This window comes from Rattus norvegicus, chromosome 19, assembly GCF_021556685.1.
Source record: "Rattus norvegicus strain SHRSP/BbbUtx chromosome 19, alternate assembly SHRSP_T2T, whole genome shotgun sequence".
Classification (NCBI taxonomy): domain Eukaryota; kingdom Metazoa; phylum Chordata; class Mammalia; order Rodentia; family Muridae; genus Rattus; species Rattus norvegicus.
The window spans coordinates 17,651,165-17,671,753 of record NC_141552.1 but is presented as its reverse complement, the minus strand read 5'-3'; the positions used below and the strand labels follow the sequence as shown (position 1 = coordinate 17,671,753).

Genomic DNA, 20,589 nt, shown 5'->3' with positions numbered 1-20,589 from the left:
ACAAAACCAAATTGGTGGTGGTGCTGCTGCTGGTGGTGGTGGTGGTAGTGGTGGTGGTGGTGGTGGTGGTGGTGGTGGTGTCGGCGGACTGGTTAATTTCAAAGCATGCTGGAGTGGCATGGCCACTGAGCATCGGGAAACACAGAAAGGAATGCGACCGGATGCAGGGCTCCCAACACCCTAGACATCGACCTATGGCACTGGAACAGGGTCCCTGAAGGTAAGTCTGGACAGTCAGATAAGGTAAGTACATTTTATTACAAGGAAATGGGACAAGATAAATCTTCTCTTCATCTCGCTATGCTTAAGCATCTTTAAGAGTGCAGGGAATTCATGTCTATCAGTCTGGTTTAGAAAAGTGTTTAGAGACAGCAAGAGTAAACTCCATGGTTCCCTGACGAGGGTTCCAGGGATTCTGATATCTGGGTCAAAGTGAAAGTTAAGGTGAAAAAGGCTGTTAGGCAGGGCAAAAAGATTCCAATTTCTGGTCTCTTTGGGCTGTAATTTTTACTGTGTTCAAGGCCATGAATGCAGACAGGGTAATAACGAATACAGAACAAGAAGCTAGAGCTTCATTAAGACAAAACGAAAGTAAAAGTTTTGCACTCTGCACCACTGCCTGAAGCAGGTTTTTCTAAGTCGTTTCCCGAGGATGGCATGTTGACCATTAGATTCACAAGATGATAATGACGAATTCACCTGCTTTTTCTTTTCCTATAATTAGGCCAGCATCGATTCAAGGTGTGGCCCAACCGACTTATTATAAAGGATGATACTGGTTGGTTGAAAAAGGTAGTAGCTTTCTATGAACCATGTATTAAGTTTTTATGTATATTAAAATTAACATTGGAAAGAACAATGGTAGGAGAGGAAGCTGGAGGACAACTGCTGCAAATGCTTGCTTTTGAAAATGCTAATGAAGAGTACAGGAGAGCATTATTACCTATAAAGGAGGCTGGGGATATTAATGCTTATATGAAGGCATGCAAGGGTATCTTTTCTGAAAATGGAAAGATGCATATTTGGCATGTATTGATCCAGATAGAGTTATTAAATTATATGTTTAAATACTCTTGAATATCCTACCGGCACTTTCAGTCAGGATGAGTTGCCTTTAGAATGGGTTTATATTAAATAAAACTTTAACCATACATTAACAAATTATGAGGAACAAATTTCTTTAAGTATTCAGCAAGGCATACAAAGATCTGTTACTCTGTGGGGATATGATTGTGCTGCTATTGTTTTCCCATTTAGCAAAGATAAAGTGGAATATTTAATGCAGATGTCTGAGGTTTTTCAATTAGCCATGATTTCTTACACTGGAAATATTGAATTTCATCCTCCCTATAGTAAATTGTGGAATTGCTTTAAAAAACAAAAAAAAAATTTGATAAATACACTAATTTTGTTGATCCATTACCATCAGCCTTTACTGTGTTTACAGATGGCTCTAACACCAAGATGGCTTATTGGACCAAAGATTAATTTTGGGAACAAGAATCTTCTTTTGGGTCAGTACAACAAAATGAATTATTAGCGGTAGTTAATGTATTCCAGGATTTTACTCATGATGTAAAAATATTATAGCTGAGTCCGCTTATGTTGTAGGAGTAGTACAGAATATTGCGACTGCTGTTGTTTCTACATCTAAGCCGATATTAAATGTTATTCTCACATATTAAAGGACTATTGTTATTATGAAACTCTAGAATATTCATTACACATACTAGATCACATTCAAAATTTCCAGAATCTTTAACACTTGGCAATCATATGGTAGATCAATTAGTGGCCTTTGCTACCCCAGAAGAACACAGTCATAATCATGCCAATACAGGATATTTACATATTAAATATAAGCTTCCCTATTCTCAAGCCAAACAAATTATTGCTAATTGTCCTACGTGTTAGTCTTCATGTATAAAATGTGTTCCATCTCAAATTAATCCCAGAAGGATGCAACTTAATACATCGTGTCAGATCGATATAACCCATATTTCTGAGTTTGGTCACCTTTCACATATAGATGTAAGCATAGATAATTTTTCAAAATTTGTGTGGGCTACACCATTGCCAGGAGTACGCACTGCTCATGTTATACAGCATCTATTGGAAACTTTTGCTGTTATGGGACTGCCTTCTAAAATTAAAATTGATAATGGACCAACATATATTTCTTATCAATATAAACAATTTTGTCAACGATATCATATTGTACATATTACTGGTACAGAACACAATACACAAGGACAAGCTTTTGTTGAAAGAATTCACCACACCATATAATGACAAATTATAAAATTAAAAAGGGGGAAAAGAGATGGCCTTATGCAACCTGAATGGAGTTTGCAGACCAGTCCCAGAGCTATATTGGCATAAGCATTATACGTTATTAATTTTCTTAATTTACCACAAGGTGAAGTTATATCAAGAGCCGATAGACACTTTGTTGAACTTCCCCCCAGAAGGCATGGAACAGACAGTATGGATAAAAATTGCCCGGGATGCTGAATGGCAGGAAGGGACATCATTGTATGTAGGGGAGAGGGTTTTGTCTCATTACAGGATGGGAGACTATTCTGGTTACCCGGGAGATGGATCCAAGCACAGAATAATAAGAACTGCTCCCTACCCTCAAAGGAATCCAGTTAAACCAGCTACATTTTCTCCTGATGGATGTTCTCAGGAGATGAGGAGGTGTCCTCCATTACTGAGGCCCTGGCTTCTCTTAGTGTCCACAAACAACAATGGATAAGGATCCGTGCAGTGACAACCCTATTACCTATGTGGGGTCAGGTGAAGCGATTAAGCACTGAAAGGAATAATTTTGTCCCCTTCAGGAAAGTCCTTTACTGCTGAGCACTTACTCTTAGCAATGCGTGTTTTACTCATGGTTTCTTCTGCTGCGGCCAATGCCAGTTATCGGGCTTATATTGCTTATCATGATGAAATCCTACTACTTTTCTGTTAGTAAATATATGGATAATGACACAGAACATGATTGGAAGTTAAGTAAAGCCTATTTAGAGGGTAATGAAAGTGCTTCAAAAGTAATTAATGCCTTGAAATATGATGTTCGAATGTCTTTTGGTAAACAGCTAGAAGATACTACTCCTATGGAAATAGCGAAATTATTGGCTGATCAATTGACAGGATTAGATCCCAAGGCTTGGCTTCAAAGGATTTTCCATAGCATGAGAGGAGCTAGTTTTGCCATAATCTTATGTACATTATGTATTATGTTGCTTTATTTTTACCTGACTAAACCACTACAAGGACCTTTAGCTATGTTATGTAAAGTGTTACTTTAAAACAAAAGAAAAAAGAAGGAATTGTTAAGACATAGAGATGCAGCTCCCAGGCAGGGTCAAGAAAGGCCTGGTGACAGATTCAAGTAGGGGCTGGAATGCCGCCCTGGAGAAGAAAATGTTTTTCTCACTTGGCCTTAAAATATGTTCTGCTGTGTCCCGTTTCTATGGAAGTGGTTCTAACGCTCTCTTGGTAATGGTGAGTATATTTTGATTATAATAAGAGAGGTTATTTGTTATATGAATATTTTTAGAAGAAGCTTTCATTTATTCGTCTTTCTTTGTTTAATCTTCCCTCATTGTTCCTGGTATCCTGGGAATAATGATCTTATGGTATCTTGACACAATGAAAATTGTAGTAATGCATATTCTTAGCTTAATAAGGATTAATAAAGCTCGCAACTGCATGCAGTTTCTTATGCCTTTGCTCTGCACCCCCTGTGTCCTGGGGGTATGTGACCATACCCAGGGCCCCAACTCACTACACATTGACAATGGGTCACCCCACAAAACAGAGAAGCATCTACCTTAGTCAAAAATGGACATTTTATTGAATGCATACACTAACACTGATTGATCACATCCATAGCTAAGATACTAGGGGCAGGTCCGTGGCCCAAAATACATTCCTCTAAACCTATAAAGCAAAGAAAGAAAGAAAGAAAGAAAGAAAGAAAGAAAGGAAGAAAGAAAGAAAGAAAGAGAGAGAGAGAAAGAAAGAAAGAAGGAAAGAAAGAAAGAAAGAAAGAAGGAAAGAAAGAAAGGAAGGAAGGAAGGAAGGAAGGAAGGAAGGAAGGAAGGAAGAAGAAAAAACACAAAAAACTTAAGCTTCTCATAGGAACTTCGCAGGAAGTGTTGTCTGGCGGTCAGTTCTGATTAGGCCATTTTAGATGAAAGAGTGCATAGTGACCCTTAATGTGATGGGCCCTATATAAAGCTTTTTGCAATATTGGAATTTTAACAAACCTCATCCAGAACATACAGCAGAGGCAAGGATGTGATCACCATGTCCTTGCTCTCTATCAGGTTATTTTTCTGTGTCCTTGATTGTCAGGCATAGAACAGCAACAATCTGAAATAGCTGGTAGACATGGAACAAAGTGGCAAAAACTATAGTTGTGGGTTGCACACCTCAACAGTCAAAGGCTAATGCTGTCCTCAGAGACCTCGGAGGCCCCTCTTGTAAGACTGTCTATTGGAAATGGAAGCACTGACTTCAAAGTGAACCGGGCCAGCCAGGGAGAGGGCACCATGGGATACGTGAGACCCTGTCTAAAACCAGCACAAAAACCAACCCTTCATTCAAAGCATCATCTATTAATTCTTTATTATTTACCACTTTCTCCCTACCAGCCTTTCAGTCTGGAATGGTAGAAAAGGACTGGGAATGTTCCTTCTATTCTAAGGACCTTGATCTCTCTTTCCTTAGGTCCACATTAAGAACACATGCAAATGGGTATCACCATCTGAACAACTTAGTATCATCTACTCAGTATATCTAGCCTAATACTGTGCTATGACAATCTCAAGCTTCCCTGAGTTTCGCTGACCTAGCAAGAAGTATGAAGTACTGAGGCCACACCCCAGTGATCCTTTCAAGGGGTTAGAAGAAAGCCATGAGAGATGCTCCACTTCTTTGTCCTTAGATTAAATCACATTGACACAATGTGGGTGGACTATTTAACCAGACATGTTTCTCCCAACCCCACCTTTCTGAGTTCAGACCATGGCAGAATTCATGCCCCACCACCCGAGATATTGAGTTTAGTGATATGTAATTATTATTTAAACCTATGCATTAAATTTTGTCATTTTGTTAATTTTTGTGGTTTTCACAGTTTTCTTTGATTAACTTTCCTAGTTTTATTAATTTATCCCCTGTGTTCTCTGGTATGTTGTCCTTCCCTTCAAACTAAAGTATTCCTTTTAGGATCCTCTACAGAGCTGTCTTACTGGTTATACATATTTTGTTAAATTTATTTTAGTGTGCATTAGTAAGCACAGTAGCTGTGCAGCTGCCTGCCCTCCATGGTACGAGATCTACTTTCCAAACAATAACGCTCAACTCTTACTGACTGTGTAGCATCTTGGCTGCTCTTTGTTGCACTTGGACAGCCCTCAGGACCAGGCTCTCCTCTCCCTTAACCATGGCTGCTGTCCTCTTCCTCTCTCCTCTCCATCACACACGTTCTTCCTTTATTCTTTGGCAGCTTCTTCTTCCTTCTTCCCTCCTCATGATCCTCTCTAGCAAAGCCCTCAAAGCTCCCCTCCCCCATCTCTCTGCTGTGCAGCTGTTGGCTGTTGGCTTCTTTATAATCACAATTAACTGGGAACAGGGTCAGTTATTTGGGGTTAACCAGTCCTGAGTTCCACAAATTAGCATTAAAATACAAGCAGAATTAGGCCAATCCACTTCAGGGATTTTTGTTTGTTTGGTTGGTTGGTTTGGTTTAATTTTCATTTACCTTTTTACTTGTTATTTTATTTTTGGCTATTTTTTATTAATCGGTTATTTTATTTATTTACATTTCAACTATTGTCCTGCTTTCCACACTCCCCTCATCAAATTTACATCCCATTTCTGCTCAGCTTTGCCTATGTGACAGTGCTCCCCCACCCACACATATCCATTCCCACCTCACACCTCTAGGATCTGCCTTTGGTGGGGCTACAGGCCTCACCTTGAACCATAGAGCATCCTTGCATACACTTTGGCTGGCAGTTTGGCCCCTGGGAGCTTGGGGATTAGGGAAAGAAGATCTGTTCAGATATTAAAGCCAATGATTGCTGCATTCTCTTCTTTTTCTGGTTATAGGTGAAATTATGTTTGTGTGCTTCTCTTTTTTTAAATTATTGAGAGAAGATTAATTTCTTGGTTTTTCTTGGGTATAGTTCAGTTTATTGTCTTGGAGTTTTCGTCCTGTTAGCCTCTGTTGTGCTTTCTTACAGAAAAGAATTGTTTAAATTTGGTTTTGTCATGAAATATCCTGGTTCCTCCTTTTATGGTGATTGAGGATTATGCTGGATATAGGAGCCTGTGTCTGCAGTACATCTGCCCAAGATTTTCTGACTTTTAGAATCTCTGTTGAGAAGTCTGGTGTAATTCAGATACATCTGAATTTATTTGTTACTAGATATTTATACCTTACCCCTTTTAATGTTCTTTCTTGATCTGTGCATTTAGCGTTTTAATTATTATGTGAATGGAGGAATTTTTCTGGTACAATTAGTTTGATGTTCTGTAGGCTTGTTGTACCTTTATGGCCTTTTCTTTCTTTACCTTATGGAAGTTTGCTGCTATGATTTGTTGAAGGTGTTTACTGGATCTATGAACTAGAAATCTTAATTCTCTTCTCTATCTATTATCCTTAGGTTTCAACATTTAATTGTGTCCTGAAATTCATGGATGTTTTGGATTCAATAAACCATACATGTTTATTTGAGATGGGTGTTTTGTGCTTTGTGGGATGACCTCCTTGACCCCAGGCTGCATGAAGAATCTCAGTTGACAATGGGGACATAAATTATGAGTATGTGTAGCAAGACCCAGGCCTCTTCCAGGTTCTTAGATATTAACTGAGAACCTCAAATACAGTAGTGATGTGATAGTGTGGTGTGAATCTAGTTACTATTCTCTATTTTGATATAGATGACTCTTTTTGTGTCATGGTCAGCTTATAATGACTAGAAGACCTAAGCTTGAGAATAACCAAAGACTACATTGCTTCTCTAGCAGCTGAGCTTTTAAAAGTCCTTGTGTGACAGCAACTGTTGGTGGACATTCTGGATTATTCCTTCTGTACTTTAACTCTCTGTGTCACTTCCACCATGAGTAAGTTAGTTCAATTCCATAAATTGGAAATCCATCACCTGGAAGAAATACTCTTTTTTTTTAAGATTTATTTATTTATTTATTTATTATATACAAGTACACCGTGACTGTCTTTAGACACACCAGAAGAGGGCATCATATCTCATTACAGATGGTTGTGAGCCACCATGTGGTTGCTGGGATTTGAACTCAGGACCTCTGGGAGAGCTGTCAGTGCTCTTAACCACTAAGCCATCTCTTTAGTCCAAGAAATACTTTCTGAATATGATCTGAGATTGGCCATGGAAAAGGGTAGCTTGAACTGTCCCACATAGGTTCTGGGCCTGCACAGGCCTGCTCTCCAAAAGAAACCTGTGTTCACAGCTGTTGGCTGGCTAAGAAAGATTTCACGAGACGTGATACAGAGCCCTCGGACTTCTGCTTCAGTCATCTGCACAATTTTTCCTGGACGATATCCTCATACCTCCAGCAGGCGGGTGATGAAGCTGTCCACTCTCAGCTCCCCTTCAGCCATCTTGTGGGCACCAGACTCTCCTCCCTGCAGCAGGAACAAGGGCTTCTCCATGGTGGCTGCAGCAGCAGTGGTGGTTTGGCATTCTCACCTAGGAGGCCCTATGCCTTTCTACCCCAGTTCCAACTCAGCTCAGGCCCGGGCCTTCCCCCATCCACTTCCCACGGAGCAGGGAGAGCAGCACCCACTAGAAATAAAAGGGAAGCCCTTGGTCCTGCCAAGACTGAACCCCCAGTGAAAGGGATTGTTGGGGGGAGGGTGGTAATGGGAGGAGGATGGGGAGGGGACACCAATAGAGAAGGGGAGGGGGAGGGGTAAGGGGGATGTTTGCCTGGAAACCCAGAAAGGTAATAACAATTGAAATATAAATAAGAAATACCCAATTTAATAAAGATGGAGAAAAAAAGATAAAAGTGTCACACATTTAAAACAGAAGAATATGGACCCTAATTTTAAAGGACAGTTCTGTCAATTGACTAAACCTTTAAGGAAGCTCAGAAAATCAGGCCAAACAATATTTTCTCGGTTTATGTATCTGTAATGTCGCATAAATAATAATGTCCGTTTCTTGCTGTTGTGGAGGGAATTAAATAGATAATATGTAATCATGGAAATTTTGAAGTACCATCCATTTTTCTGTTCATTAAATCACTCTTCCTCATTTCATTGATCAAGTATGTATGTTTTCTTTTCATAGTTACATGTATAATAAAACCAGCATAAAAACCTTCAGAATTGTATAAGCTTTCACTTTTAACAAATTAAATTAGTTGTTCTTTGTATTTCTGCTGAACATTTAAATGTTCTTTATATGTCCCAATGCAAGTTTATTAGGTACCTATAAACTTTAAACTCTGTTCCTGAGAGCATGAGTACTATTTAATCATATAGTAACTACACTCAGGCTGTCTTTGTATTAGAACCAATTATATCAGACTCTAAGAAAAATTACTATTGCGTAAAAGTTTGTGTGTGTATGAGTGTGAGTGTCTGTGTGTGTGTGTGAGTGTGTGTGTGTGTGTGTGTGTGTGTGTGTGTGTGTGTGTGTGTGTGTGCAGTACATGACCAAACAACTTTCAGGAGCCATTTCTCTCCTTCTGTCATGTGGGTCCCAGGATGTAACCCAGATGTTTGACTTTGGCAATAAATAATATTACCCACTAAATAAATAAATAAACAAACAAAAAACAAGCCACAAATCAACTTTAAAAGTAAAGGCCAGAAGTTCACAGAATAGTAGCATTGGCCTTACCATATCCTTTCTTTGGGGATAGGAAAATTAATGTTCTGAAATCCATGACTTTCAGGAATTGTGATATTCATTGAAATTCAATTCCTTTGCAGATGCTCCAGTTGTTGTGGCCAATTGCTAGAAAGGTCAGCTTAAGCTTGCAGGACGCCCACCATCCCTCCCCCCACCCCACCTCCACAGAAAGCTCAAAAGACACTGCCCAGAACTTACTCCACATTCCCAGAACCACTTTCTTTGTCCATCATTTCCTTGAGACGAAAGGTCAGACTCCTTCACCCTAGTCTCTCCACAATCGACATCCTCCCTCCCAAAACACTTCTAAGACTGGAAAACATGTCTTAGGATGTATCTGCCAGACTCGGACTGAGAGAAACTAGGGCACTGGTTGTCACTACAACATTGGTGACATAGCAGAGGATGCCAGAACTCTCTAGGAGACAATAGAATGTCCAAGAAGGGACAGCAGATGTCATGGGGAGCAGACTTTGCCTCCCTGCTAATGTTCTCCCTGTACTGAGCATAAGCTGAGGTGCCCTTTCCAGGAGACTTTCCCGGGGCAGAGCCACTGAACACCTCCTGCTTCCAAAGCCAAATTTTCCTCTAGGCTTGATTATAAAAACCTTAGTAATTCCTATGCATCTAAATGAATGTTTCCTTCCAAATCCTGCCCAAAAATGTCTCATCCTAACTCAAATTATCCTCCTTCACCAATATTAGCCATTAAAAATTCCTGAGAAATAATACCAGTTTGAATATGCACTCAAAATGTTCTCCTGTCTTATTATGTACAGGTGCTTGAAATCACATCAAGAAATAGCCTGCATGGAAGGTTGCAACATGGGTGTGTGTTAGGGGAACACTCATGAAGCCTTGTGCTTAGCATTCAACGGTTGCCACAAAATTCCTTAGGAGGAAGACTTGAAATCATTATGGTGCTAGAAACAGTGTGCAGGCCAGTTGGCAGAGGAAAGTGAAACATTAGAGCCACCATTGAAGGCTCCTGTTGGGCCCTACCTTGGTGTTTCCCTCCCCCCTCGCTGAGCCTTTCAGCCTGCTATAGGAAGAAATTGTTTACACCTTTGACAGCTGCTCTTAGCCCCTGATTTGGGGCTGGGATTTTCCATGGCACCCTTCCTCCCCACTGAGCTTTCCTGCTTCTTGTTTTTAAGAAACTATTTATGCCCCTGATTGGGCTGGAACTTTCACCACACAGACTTGTCCTATTTTCCTGGTTGGGGATTTTCACCTGCCTTGTTGTTTTTCCACGGCTTTTGCCTCTGGTATATAAGGAGATCTCAGTAAAGCCTTGGTGGCACTCGCTAAAAAGGGGTGACCCCTGTACGTGTTTTCTTTCAACCCCACAAACCTACACCCAATATTCACACACTGTCGGCACAGGCACTGACAATAGGTATCACAATAGAAACTAGTAACTAGATTTAACCAAACTATCCCATTAATGCTGTATTTCATGGTATTTTTTTTTGCTCTCCTAGAACCTGGAAGAGGCTTGGGGTTTTCTAATCCTACTCATAATTTATTATCCTTCCCAACACTATGGGCTTTGTTCTGTTAATGCTAACAGCGGCATCCAATACCTAGGATATTTTCTACTGACATGTGTGACATGAGACAAAACAGTCCCTGTCATCCCTCACCTGAATAAACTTCCTTAGAGGACAGTGTAGTTGGAGGGTCCTTCTTTCCTCTCCAAGATCGAGAAACATTTCCAGTCTCCAGACAAGTGTGTCAGCCATTGTCCAGTGACTGTCCTGAGATGTCCACATTGTCAGCTGAGTGTCGTCATCCAGCCTGCCCTGTAATTGTTGTAGATGATTAATAGGGTTCCAGCCCTAGGATTTAATTCAGTGCTACAGTACCTGCCAAACACACTCAAAGCCCTAGCTGCCACCCTAGTCCTGTGTGCTCTAGAGAAAGAAAATAAAGAACCACATTGTCTATCAAGTTTCTCCTCCAATAGAAGGAGAATCTGCATCGGGTCTTTTAAGTAACTCTAAGCCCCAGCTTCCCCACAGCTCCCTCCATCGATTCCATTATTGGTGCATTTTCAGTAACGCTCACTTTATTTTTGGTGTGCAAAGAATATGCACCATGTCAGTAAAGTGTGTGTGTGTGTGTTTGTGTGTGTGTGTGTGTGTTCATCCATGAACTCACTATAAATTATTATCAAATGACCCAGAAGACCGTGGAGAAACCTGTAGATGTGCATGCAGAATTATGTTACTACCGTTCCATGGCACCTTGCAGGTAACACTGAAATACTGGGCTGCTTTAATAGAGCCTAAAACCAGGCTATGCATGGTTTTCGGTGAGATTGTGATGTGCAACACCACAACAGAGATCAGCAGAAGCTTCATTTTTTCCATGCTGCTGTTACCAAGTGAGGCAAAGCCTCATCCCATAGAGAGTCTGGTAGGATCTGATGAAAGGAGTAAACTCAGGGTTGAAATCAAGCCTTTAGAAACAAAGAGAAAAATACAAAGTCAAGGAAAGCAAGAGCTGTCTTTTTCTTTTCTTCCTCTTTTTTTTTTTTTTGAGAAGATCCACAAGAGAGACAACCCCTTCCTCAAACTAACAATGCACAAGAGAGACAATACATGAATTAAAAATCAGAAATGAAATGAGGGACATAACAATAGACACCGAGCAAATTCCAAAATCATTAGTTCTTACTCCCGAGGACTTTACGCCAGAAAACTGGAATATTCATTCGATATTGTTGATTTTGTAGACAGATAACAATTATCAAAGTTAAATCCAGATCTGGGAAGGTATCTGAATAATACCCCTAAGAAAATAGATACACTCATTAAAGGTTGCATACATTATATATTATATTGCTTTCTTTTTGCATGATTAAACCCCTTCAAGGACAATTAGCTATGTTATAGAAAGTGTTACTTTTAAAACAAAAGGACAAAGAGAGAAATTGAGGAATCATTGAGATACACTTCCCAGACAGGATCAAGGAAAGACGGCTGAGAGATGCAAGCAGGGGCTGGAACGCTGCCCTTGAGAAGAAAATGTTTTTCTCACTTTACCTTACACTATGCTGTACTGTGTCCGTTTTTTGTGGAAGCAGCTCTCATGGTCTCTGGGGTATGACAAGTAGATTGTGATACTAGCAAGAGGGGTGACTTGCTATACAGATATTTTAAGGAGAAGCCTTTGCTTAGTCTCACTTCTTTGCCTAGTCTTGCCTCAGTCGTTCCTGATATCATGGGAATAACGATCTTATTATATCTTGCCAAAAGGGAAAGTGAGGTAATCCATATTCATGCCTGTATAAGGGTTAATAAACTTGCAGCTGCATGCAGTTGCATCTGCTTTTGCTTTGCATCCCCTGTGTCCTGGTTATTTGTGACCATACCTGGGCCCCCAACACACTAGATGTTGACAAGCATCACCCTTCTCACTGTCAGGTTTATTTTCTTTCTTTTTTGAAATCTATGATGTGGAGGCGTATTACAGCAACAATATGAAATAGCAGGCAGGCATGTATGAAAATTGCTGCTAGGTGTGGGGACAAGTCCTCAAAAGGAGCTGTTAAGATGGGAAACACATAATGCATTTGTTGCTGGAATTGAGTTGCCTCAGCTGTGTTGCTCTGCCTGCTCAGTGTCCATTCAACATCACTCTGTTTCTACAGAGGAACTCAAGGTTTGCCCCAGCCGCCTGTGAGCTGTGATATGGGCAGAGAAAGGCCAGGACACAGTGGTGATTTCCCACTCCTCAGTTATGCTGAATTTTCCACCACTGTACTTGTATACACAAGTCCAGTGTGGTCAGTTATTATAGATATTTGTCATTTCTTACAGAGGGCAACTATGATTGACTACACCCAATTCTACAAAAAACAAAATTCAGGAAACCTGGCCGTTGGCAGCAATGAATCAAGAAATATCTAGGATGGTGGGGCATGAATTCTGCCAAGCAATGAACTCAGATAGGTGGGGTTGTGAGGAAGATGTGTGGTTGAATAGCCCAATAGATTCACGTTGTATCATCTTGATTTGATCTAAGGACAAAGAAGTGCAGTATCTCTGATGGCTTTCTTCTAACCCCTTGAAAGGTTCACTGGGGTTTGACTCAGTTCTTCATTCTTCTTGCTAGGGCAGCAACACTCAGGGAAGCTTGAGATTGCCATAGGCACAGTATTAGGCTAGAAATGCTGAGTAGGTGATACTAAGTTGTTCAGATGGTGATACCCATTTCATTTGTTCTTAACGTGGACCTAAGGAAAGACAGATCAAGGTCCTTAGAATAAAAAGATCATTTCCACTTTTTTTCTACCTTTCCTGAATGAAAGACTGGTTGGCAGAGAATGGTAAAAATTCAAGAATTGGTAGATGATGCTTTGAATGAAGGGTGGGTTTCTGTGCTGGTTTTAGACAGGTTCTCAATTACCCCATCTTGTTCTCTACGTTGCTCGTCAGGTTCACTTTGAGCTCAAATAAAGCTGCTTCTACTTTCCAACAGGTAGTCTTACAAAGGGGCCTCCAAGGACTGTGAGGACAGCATTAGCCAATGAGAATTGAGGTGTGTAACCCACAACTATAGCTTTATCTGAAAGACCCTCAGACAGAGGAGACTCTCGCTCCAGTCCTGAGGACAATCACCACCCCATGAACACACAGGACTCAGTCTTGATGTAAAAACAAGAGGTTTACTTTGGGATACCAATGCACTGGGGCTCGACACGGTCCTCACGAGGAGGGATGTGAGGAGCCTCAAACAACAGAAATGTACAGCTTAAACAGTCATTTATGATCACACAGTTTCATTAGCTCAGCTATTTCAGTGCCAAGGATAACTAGGCAGATGTTTCTCGTCCTGGGATAAGGCCGTAACCACATCAATGTAGCTATTTCAGTAGGAAGGATGTCTGACTTGATATATGTTTTCTTATCCTGGGGTTCCCAGGACAAGGACCAAGGATATCTGTCTTGGCAGGTGTTTCTGTTCTGGGGTTCCCAGGACAAGGCTATAGCGATGTCAGCACAGCTGCATTCAGTACCAAGGACATCTCACTTCTATAGTGATCAGTCAGCTTCCCAGAGATGTTTCCTGTCTTGTAATTGCCCTGCAGTAAATATGTTCTATACCCTCTGTTCTTATGGTCGGGCAACTTCCTAGAGAGTGGGTGGGAATGTGCTTTCTGTACTTTCTGGTCTATTGTCTAACTTCTAGGGGCTAAGCGAGGGCCAGCTTAAAAGATTCTCATGCTTAAGAAATGGCTGTACTGATATCAAACGGGGATCTTTCATATCCACTTTCTTCCAAGTCTACCAGCCATCTCAGATTGGTGGTGTAATATGCCTGACAATCAGGACACAGAAAAATAACTTGATACACAGCAAGGACATGGCAATCATATCCTGTGTCGTTATGTATGTTCTGGATGAGGTTTGTTAAAATGACAATATTGCACAAAGCTTTATATAGGACCCATCAAATTAAGGGTCACTATGCACTGTCATAGCTAAAATGGCCTGGTCAGAAGTGACCACTGGATCACTCTTCTGTAACTTCACATGAGAGGCTTGTGCTTTTTGTGTTTTTTATTTTTGTGGTTTTTTTTCTTATTTATTTATTTATTTATTTATTTATTGATTGATTTATATGTTGTCAGGAAGATAGTTCAAGTCATGGATCTGCCCCCAAAATCTGAGCTTTGCTACTAATACTGTAAACAGTATTAGTGTATGCATTCAATAAAATAACTGGCTTTTTTTTTTAGTACGATACATGCTTTTGTGTTTTGTGGGGTGATCCATGAAACAGGAGTGAAGATGCTTGTTTCTTACTCTGTCCACTGAGTTATGTCTCTAGGCTTCTCCTACTCCTTTGGCTGCATCCCCCCCCCCACATCTGCTGACTATTTTATTTTTCAGATGAAATCACACGTTATAGCTTAGAGAGGCCTGTAAGCAATCCTGCTTTGGTAACTTAAGTGCAAAGAGGAGAGCCCCACACTCAGTCTGAGGGTGCATTCACTGGTGGATCCAATATTTCAGTTTCCTCTCCTAACAGATCACCACATTGTTGCCAGGACCATAATGAATGCAATTCTTTCTCCTAAAGAATCTGGTGGCAACTGTCAAATGTTAAGCACAAAGCTTCACGTTGTACCTATAACACACACCCACATTGCCACCTATCCTATAGGCTATTTCTGGGTGTGATTTCATGCACCTGCACATGATGAGACAGGAGACCTCTTTGGCTACTTATAGGAACTGGTGTGATTTCTCAGTAATCTTTAATGGGTAATATTGCTGACTGAGGAGAATTTGAGGTAGGATGAAACACTTCTGTGCAGGGATTGGGGAGGAAGCACTCATTTAGATACATAGCAATGACTTAGGTTTTTCCAATCAAGCCTAGAGCCAAATTTGGCTTTGGAAGCATGTGGTGCTCAGTGGCTATGCCACAGGGAAGTCCCCTGAAAAGGGCACATCAGCTTTTGCTCAGTACAGGGAGAACATTAGCAGGGAGGCAAAGTCTGTTATCCATGACATCAGCCGGCCCTTCGTGGACATTCTATTGTCTCCTAGAGAGACCTTGGAATCCCTGTGATGTCACCAGTATCGTTGTGACAACCAATTCCCTACTTTTTCTCTTAGTGTCCAAAGGATATATCCACAGACATGTTTTCCCGTCTTTGTAGGTGCTTTGGGAGAGTTGATGTTGATAGAGAAGAGTCTAGAGTGAAGCAAACGAAACCTAAAGGTAATGATGGACACATGGGGAATGTGGAGTAAGTTCTGGGCAGTGTATGTTGATCTTCCTCTCAGGGGTGAGTGTGGGGGCCTTCAGCTGGCCTTTATAGCAATGGGCCACAACCACTGGAACATCTCCACAGATATTGAATTCCATGATTATCACAATTCCTGAAAGTCAAGGTTTTCACATCATTAGTTTCTCCATAACCACATGGAGGATATGGCAATGCCTATGCTATTATTGGGTGAACTTCTAGTCTTTACTTTTACAGTGCATTCGGTATGTTAAATTGATATTATAACACCACCAGGAGTCATGGAGGGTATAACTTTTCTGAATTAAACAGGGCATCAATGTACTTCACTTTCATTGCTTCTTTCAATTCAGTGACTATCTGACAGTAGTAAGAGGGAGAGAACTGTGCTCCTGGCCATGACCTTATATTCTTAGAACTCCTCTGACTACCTCTGGCTGACGGGGCCAATCTTACCTTCATATATTAGAGGTTCTGTGTGGCAGATATTTTTCTACAGTAGCCAAACTATATGGAGCAGGTAGAGAAAGAGCCTGTAACCTATTGGCACTTCTGGGGCATTTGTCATTTCAGTAGGGGGAATTAATAAGTCTGTTGACCATGTCCTCCCCCTACATGACTTTTTAATGCAAAGTTATTGGACTAGAGTAACAGTGTAGGATATCTGAGTTTCCCTGATCAATCAAGTCATTGTGGATGCTGAATTGATGATCTGACTTCTGAAACCAGAGGGGTGAGGGTCCTGAAACCAGGTTGTAGCCTGCGTACCTGATAATAATCCTGGAGAAGGCATCTCTCTGGTACTTGTAAGCCTGTGTGGGCGGGCATAGGGAACACCTGGCTGCTTACATCTCTTGGTCTCTATATAGTAGTGGGGGGACTGTGATCCACTTAGGATGCCTCTTACACAGACCAAACTTCTTGCAGTGACACTGGCTTCCAAGCATGTTCTCCTGTTTAGACCTCACTGTGGTCTGTGTATGCTCTATGCATTCACCCCATGCGGGTTCACTTGTGTTCTTCTACCTACAGAGGCCTGCAGACAGACGTCATCCCCTGAAAATATCCTAAACAAGGTGCAGGACAACGAGGAAGAGGAGAGGCTGAATAGAGAACTGGAGCTAACTACCAAGGAGAGAAATGAGCTGACAGATCGCCTCCTTTATGTGACAGGTGGATCCATGAACAAGAGGTATGCATTGCTCCAAACAAAGGACCTTGTTCTAAACCTCATCTCCCAAATAGAGGAGATTCAGAACCTGACCCTTACTGAGGAGTGAGTTTGGACATGGACTCTCTGATTCTGCCTGTTGAAAATCTGAACTTGTGATCTGAGTGAAGAATTCAGGGATAAAGTCACTGGAGCATGAGTTCCCAGTGTACAATTGGAAAGCCCTTGACAAGTGGCAGCTTTGCAAGGTTCTAGGTGCTGTGAGTTTGTGGACAGTGTTTGTACTTGCTAGGAATGTGACTGAACGCTATCATCTCATGGCAGCACCCTTAGGTAACAGGTCCCACATTGTTCATCTCCATGCTTAACTAGAAGGCCTGAGGCTCTGGCCTGTTCCTTCTTGTCTGTGTGCCTTAAACACTGAGACAGTAATGGTGCATACATTTCTAATGATTCTCATTGTGCTCTTTCCATATTTGTCTCTCTTTCTCATTCTCTGAGTCTGTTTAATTTTCTTTTCTTGTGGGTGTGTCCCAGTTTGTGTGTCTGTGTGTGCACAGGTCTGCATGCATATGCACAACTTTTATATGTTTCTGTGTCCCTCCACCCTTGGAATTTAGGGGTCTGTTTTTTGACCTCAGGATATACCTGTATAATAGTTTCATGGAGGTGTAAGTACTTTATTTTGGAAGCCCCACTTTCAACAGTACAGTTCTTTGCCTGTGTGGTCACATTTGTCTATACATTTGTATGCCTTGAGCAGATTATAAGTTTGTGGCAATATCTGGTCTCATCTCCAGAATTATGTGTACTGTCTGCCTCTAGAATATTAGTTATTCGGCTTGTAGCATTCCACTTGTCAAAACAGGAAAAATGAAATCAGAGGTTTCTGGGTGTGTGTGTGTGTGTGTGTGTGTGTGTGTGTGTGTGTGTGTGTGTGGTTTGGTAAGCTCTGTGGCCTAGGCTCTTGACAGCATAACAGGTTTGAATGCAGATCCAGCCCTCCTGATTGAAAAAAGTGAGCCAGGGAACCCTTTATCTGGGTGCTTAGCTTCTGTTATCCTGGGCACACAATTCCAAGTTTCTGAAGCTGAAGAAGATCCAAATATGTAGAATTCAGAAAGTGTCCTTCCAGGACTGGGGTAGTACAGGACACAGCCTGAGTTCATATAATCCTAAACCTCGATGTTCATTGGGTTCTATGTTCCTGGGGCCAGCCCCTACTTCAGGCCAAATCCATTTTATGAAAACTTGAAGATAAAGGAGAAAGAGGTCATGTCATTACTGCACAACTTAGACACAAAGAACATTGAACATCGTGAGAAATTTCAGGAGCTCAAGAAGGAGATTAACTTCTATCGGTAAGTACTGGTCAGAAGGGCCCATCACTTGTGGAATGGCCATTGCTGCCTCTCTTTGTTCTGGACTGGAGAGCCTGCAGCTCTGGGTCCATGTCTTCTGCTGTTTAAATATCACTGCGCTGTGGGTCTTTTGGACTCAGTTTCAGTTCTTTAAGAGACTGTGACTTCTCACCACAGTGTCTATGCATCTTTACAAGGCTCTGGATAGAACTACACTGATTCAGGCATCAGAGTGTTATTAGGCCAACCTGCGGCTCTGGGGTCTTACCAGGTTTAACAAAGCTCAATGTGTGGACCACATGGTTTGCATGACCTCCCTTGGTCATACTGTCCTCTTGTGGTTATTTGCTGCCTACTAATTGATGCTGTCCCGATGCATTGGGCTCTCATGGGTAGTTGTAGATCCCTTGTTCTTTTGGACAGACATGGACTCTTATTGGTGCTTGGGTCACAGAACCAATTTATTCTTCCCTGGATTGGCCATTTGCTGTTTGTGCAGCAGCCTTACATGTATGGAGATGTATTCTATGAAGTCTTTATGGGTATCTGGGTCCTGGTGGACTTTGTGGGATTTGGCAGTTGGAATGGGAGGAAGAGGCTTCAGGATCTTACTATGCAGAGTGTGTTTCCAGCAACCTGCACAGCCGGCTCCTGATGGACCAGGCATGTATGAAGAAGAAGTTGGTCACATTGAAGCAGGAGAGCAAGGAGTTACAGCGATATTTGTTTGAGTTGAACCCGAATGATGAAGATGAACAGGAGAAGGCCAGCAACCTCCAGACCCAGCAAAATGTGGTAGGAACAAGCAGCTGAGTCAGATTAACAATGTCTGATACCATTTGCCTATTGGATACATCTTTGCTTCCCCTATCACCTTTCTAATCTCCCCACACCCAGTCAGTCACCCACCTTATGTGATAGAGTTATTCATTGCTCTGTGTATGCACAAGTATTCTGGGATGTTAACCACTCTTCAGAAACTGAGTTATTGGCAATTATACTTCTCTGCCCTTTTTGAAACTGCAGTCCAGAAATGGTGACAGAGGAATAACATATCATATGACTGCATCTCCCTATCACAGATTGGATGCTATGAAGAGTTTTGAACGAGTTCTTGGTCGTGTGACAAAGGTCATACAGGGGTCATGTTATGGTTGGAAGCACCTTGTAGGGATAAGAACCAAGTGCAAATGGCAAATGAGTCCTGGTCATTGGCTTTGATCTGGGTATCATGTGGCCTTCTCTTTTCTTCCTGTACCCCAATTAGGTCTCTCCCCATTTCCCCATTCTTGGTTTGCACTGGTAGAGTCTGAGGAGCAGCTTGTTCTCCCACAGTACTGTGAGGGTTGCTGGTGATGTTCCCAGCCTGCAGAGATATCAGCAATGATTTCAGTGAAAAGATCAGTGCTGTCTGTCCAATGCAGCTGAGGGGACAGAAGGCAGCAACTTGACAGCTGGTATGCATGTCCCCACCAAATCAGTGTCTTAATAGCTGCCTTCTCCTCCCAGGTCTCAGAAACTGCAGGAGACATGGCATAGGACGGATCCCAGGAAGACAGCCCCCTGAAGAGTGAGTTTCTTCCTCAGGAGTTCCCTGTGACGACAATCCTCACAGTCAAAGACATTTGGGGGAATATTCTTCTTCTCAGATAATTTCCTCAATGTATAGAGACCCTAAATTTATGTATCCGTATGCCAGACTGTCTGGTTGAGGTCCTTCTCCTTTCTCATACGGACAACACCATTTGAGAGACATCTGAGGGGACTGCCTTGACGTCTTGTCCTAGAGGAGAAACAGCACTACAACTGTGTTTCTAAATGTTCATTAAGAAAATGCTGTTAAGAAATGTTTTTGGTTATGATTTTCATTGAAGTTTTCTTTTTGTTATTTCATACTTATATATTCTTGTTACTGTTTTTCATTTTTTATACCATTTTAGTTGTTCATTTTATGCCTGTTTTTTGTAAATTGTATTCCTTATGAATAAAAATTGATTTGTAACTCTTGACTCTTAAGACCATCTTATTCAAGGGTCCTTTCCCCTCCTGTAGACTTAGAACTGACAGCTAGATATGGATCTTTGCATGGTCCAGGCAGCATGGGTAAATAGGGAATTCAAAGCCACCAAGGTGTACACAGGGTGATAGTGTCTTTTGTGTGGATAATGTGACTTTTTTTATGGACACACACTGTATGATGTAATCACTGACATACTGTATCCATGCTGTATTGTCTTCTGCTCATCCTAGTCTATATCAGTCTACAACACACATTCCTTATTGACTGTGTGCACCAGATATTGAGTAACACACACTCATGCCTGTAGAGCTGCAGAAAAAATGACAACTTTCACAAAGGATTATAGAATA

General features: G+C 41.4%; 1 protein-coding gene across 3 annotated transcripts; it reads left to right on the top strand.

Moving 5' to 3' along the window:
• LOC147998931 (disks large homolog 5-like) lies at nucleotides 1–20,226 on the top strand. 3 transcript variants are annotated; one of them, XM_087595913.1, is made up of 8 exons: nucleotides 87–220; nucleotides 725–792; nucleotides 1,448–1,514; nucleotides 15,598–15,659; nucleotides 16,720–16,879; nucleotides 18,076–18,219; nucleotides 18,852–19,014; nucleotides 19,729–20,226. In XM_087595913.1, exons 5-8 carry the CDS (start codon nucleotides 16,869–16,871, stop codon nucleotides 19,756–19,758), a joined length of 348 nt encoding a protein of 115 aa, XP_087452039.1. In that variant the 5' UTR covers nucleotides 87–220; nucleotides 725–792; nucleotides 1,448–1,514; nucleotides 15,598–15,659; nucleotides 16,720–16,868; the 3' UTR covers nucleotides 19,759–20,226. The 3 variants fall into 3 exon arrangements, with proteins under 3 accessions (XP_087452038.1, XP_087452039.1, XP_087452037.1); XM_087595912.1 differs by lacking the exon at nucleotides 725–792 and having other exon boundaries at nucleotides 1–220; nucleotides 19,729–20,220; XM_087595911.1 differs by lacking the exons at nucleotides 87–220; nucleotides 725–792; nucleotides 1,448–1,514 and having other exon boundaries at nucleotides 15,497–15,659; nucleotides 19,729–20,221.
• The last annotated feature ends 363 nt before the right edge of the window (nucleotides 20,227–20,589 follow it).

Bases quoted from the DNA above. Each gene is read 5' to 3' on its own strand.
- LOC147998931 (XM_087595911.1), top strand. From the start codon at position 15,578: ATGTTTTCCCGTCTTTGTAGGTGCTTTGGGAGAGTTGATGTTGATAGA. The intron at 15,660-16,719 runs GTAATGATGGAC...TTCTACCTACAG, and splicing joins GAAGCAAACGAAACCTAAAG to AGGCCTGCAGACAGACGTCA. The intron at 16,880-18,075 runs GTATGCATTGCT...TCCTGGGGCCAG, and splicing joins GGTGGATCCATGAACAAGAG to CCCCTACTTCAGGCCAAATC.